The sequence below is a fragment of the Berghia stephanieae genome, chromosome 5 (genome assembly GCF_034508935.2).
Source record: "Berghia stephanieae isolate SIO BIC M18660-M18661 chromosome 5, UCSD_Bste_1.3, whole genome shotgun sequence".
NCBI classification, from domain to species: Eukaryota; Metazoa; Mollusca; class Gastropoda; order Nudibranchia; family Aeolidiidae; genus Berghia; species Berghia stephanieae.
In genome coordinates, this window is record NC_088364.1 from 47,050,617 (window position 1) to 47,053,116 (window position 2,500).

At 35.8% G+C, this 2,500-nt stretch overlaps 1 protein-coding gene across 1 annotated transcript in view; it reads left to right on the forward strand.

Annotated features, from left to right (window-relative positions):
- LOC144973046 (autocrine proliferation repressor protein A-like) overlaps positions 1–2,149 on the forward strand; it is a gene marked incomplete at its 5' end in the record, with an annotated part of 16,658 nt that extends 14,509 nt beyond the window's left edge. The window contains 2 exon segments of the mRNA XM_078915014.1: positions 942–1,098; positions 1,892–2,149. Of these exon segments, the coding sequence (XP_078771140.1) occupies positions 942–1,098; positions 1,892–2,008 (274 nt within the window).
- Positions 2,150–2,500: the final 351 nt, after the last annotated feature.

Here is a 2,500-nt window from a genome sequence, read left to right on the forward strand (position 1 = left end):
ACGAAGATGACGTCACTCAAGCCTTTGTTATTGTATTTTGCCATCCGCGTTTGTGAGAAATTATCACTAAACTGTATTAATCAGACTATAAAAGTTCATTGTAACACATAATTTTGTGTGTTGGTCCTTTATACTTCCGGATGGCAATGTTAAGAACTTCTTAGCGAAACGAATACAAATACATTTATGCATGGGGAAACGATAGAAAAACGACTCTTAGAATGAACCAGGTTCACTTCAAAGACATAAATAAATAAATAAAAATATTAGAAAAATTAATAGGGACAAGTGAGTTATTCTGACCGGCAAAAATAATGTGAAAATTGTCTGTTTCGTTAGAAATACACTTGCTGTTTGTGTTGTTGTTTACATGTGTAATGGTGTGTGTTTGTCTGTAAGTGTGGGTTTGTGAGTGTGTGTGTGTGTGTGTGTGTGTGTGTGTGTGTCTATGTGACTACGATCTGAACCAGAAATAGAACGATACGTCTTGTATTCTGTTTTTCTTCTCTTCGAAAATGTGAAGTTCTTTTGCAAAATAGGCCAGTTTCAATTGGATTCAATAGTCTGATGTCACGTCGCCCAGCAACGGCGAGCAGCGTGGTTCTAAACAAAGAAATTGGGTACTTTTTATTCTTCATGCTGGCTAGAACTTTTCATATGCCATTTGATCAGAATGTATAAAAGTCAAAACATGATCATATTTATAATGTTTTTCTCCTCTGGATACACTTTTATACTCGCCGGAGAAATATTTCATAAGGGCGTCCGCCATTGTTCCGATAGTTTAGAACCTGTTACTAGGTTACTATGCGTTATTACGGGGGAAGTGACATCACGACTGTTGAAGCCTAATAATCCAGGAAGAAGTATTCAAATGGTTAGAAGTCAAAAGTTGTTTACAATGATTTTTATTTCTTCATTATATTCTATTTCCATCATAGACGTGACTTCCGCTTGTTTAGATGGAATCCCACAACTCGTGACACGTTTATTCACCCCGTAATCTGGTTCAAAGGTCAGGCAACCAAGCTGACCCCGACAGAATACGAAGCCTCATTCAAAAAACCCGAAAGTGGATGGGTAGGATTTTTTATTGAGGTAACGTCGATTACGACTCACAGATATCATTTTACAAGCGGTGCTTGATTTCACTCGACAATAACAACAACAACAACAACAACAACAAAAGAAGTACTTCAAAGTGATAGGGGGTTTCCGATAACGCAGTTGGTGGAGCACTCGCTTCGCACGCAAAGGGACCGAGATCGATCCTGGGTGCAGTCGAGCATTTTTCTTAGTGATTGGGTAGTTGGGTCCGTTAGATCTGGCGGAAATACTTTGTAATAGACTAGCATTCTATCGAAAGGGTAGCAAGCAATTGCTATTGTCCTTTTCACGCTATAGAAATCGGGATAGACTCCGGTTCCTAATGACTCTGAAGGACTTTATTTTTTATTGAATGTAATTGTAATTCCAAACGAAGGTCCATTGATTCACCTTGTCGGGGCTTACTTCCACTTCATAGCTGCTCGCTCTGCAGACCAACAACAACAACAAAAGTTGTCACATGTTTAAACTATCTGTTTCTCAAATTGCATCGTTATGTTATTGTTAAGCTGTATTATTGATTATAATAATGGCGATGGTGTTGAGAAAGATTGTAAAGTGCTTCTGATATTATATGTAAGGTGAGTGCTCTATGAGTAAATTTCAGTACACACCACGTAACTATTCTTAATAATTGGCTTGTATTTGTTTCTTCTTTACTGTTCAAATACTATTCAGCTTAGCATGCTATGTTATGCAATGAATGAATGAATTAATTAATTCCTTCAATTCGCCACTTATTTTTTTCGATTTTGAAAAGTCGTTTATTTTATTTGATTCACAGGTAACATTCAAGGGCGTAGAAGACTCCGTTTTAGCATTTTCAACTGAGGTCAACGTTGTACCAGACACGTTGCCATTCCCTGATTGCACTCCCAACTGTACCGGGATATTGGTTTGACCAAAAGTTATAGAATACAAGATGTACACAGAGCATTATTTTTTTTTTATCTATTGAAAGCTGCCTTTTGGCGAGTGCGGCCATTATAAAAAAGGAAACCCGAAATTTATCTCACTGACACAACTACGCACCACGATTATCTTGACTTAAATAGGAATTTATGATCTCTAGTTTTCCACGAAAATGCGCTCGTCAACCGTCTCCTCGTATAACTATTTTTTTTTATTTGTAAACACGGTGTATTCAATTTTTTTGGGTGTGATTTCTACATATTATCACTTTTCATCAAACTTGTCTTACTGTACTATGTTTTGTTTTATATCACTGCAAAGCGCTTAGAGCCCGTGACAACGGGGTAAAGTTCTCTATATAAATGTCATTTATTATTATTATTATTATTATTATTATTATTATTATTATTATTATTATTATTATTATTATTATTATTATTATTATTATTATTGTTTGAACTTAGTTCTCATTGGTAAAAGA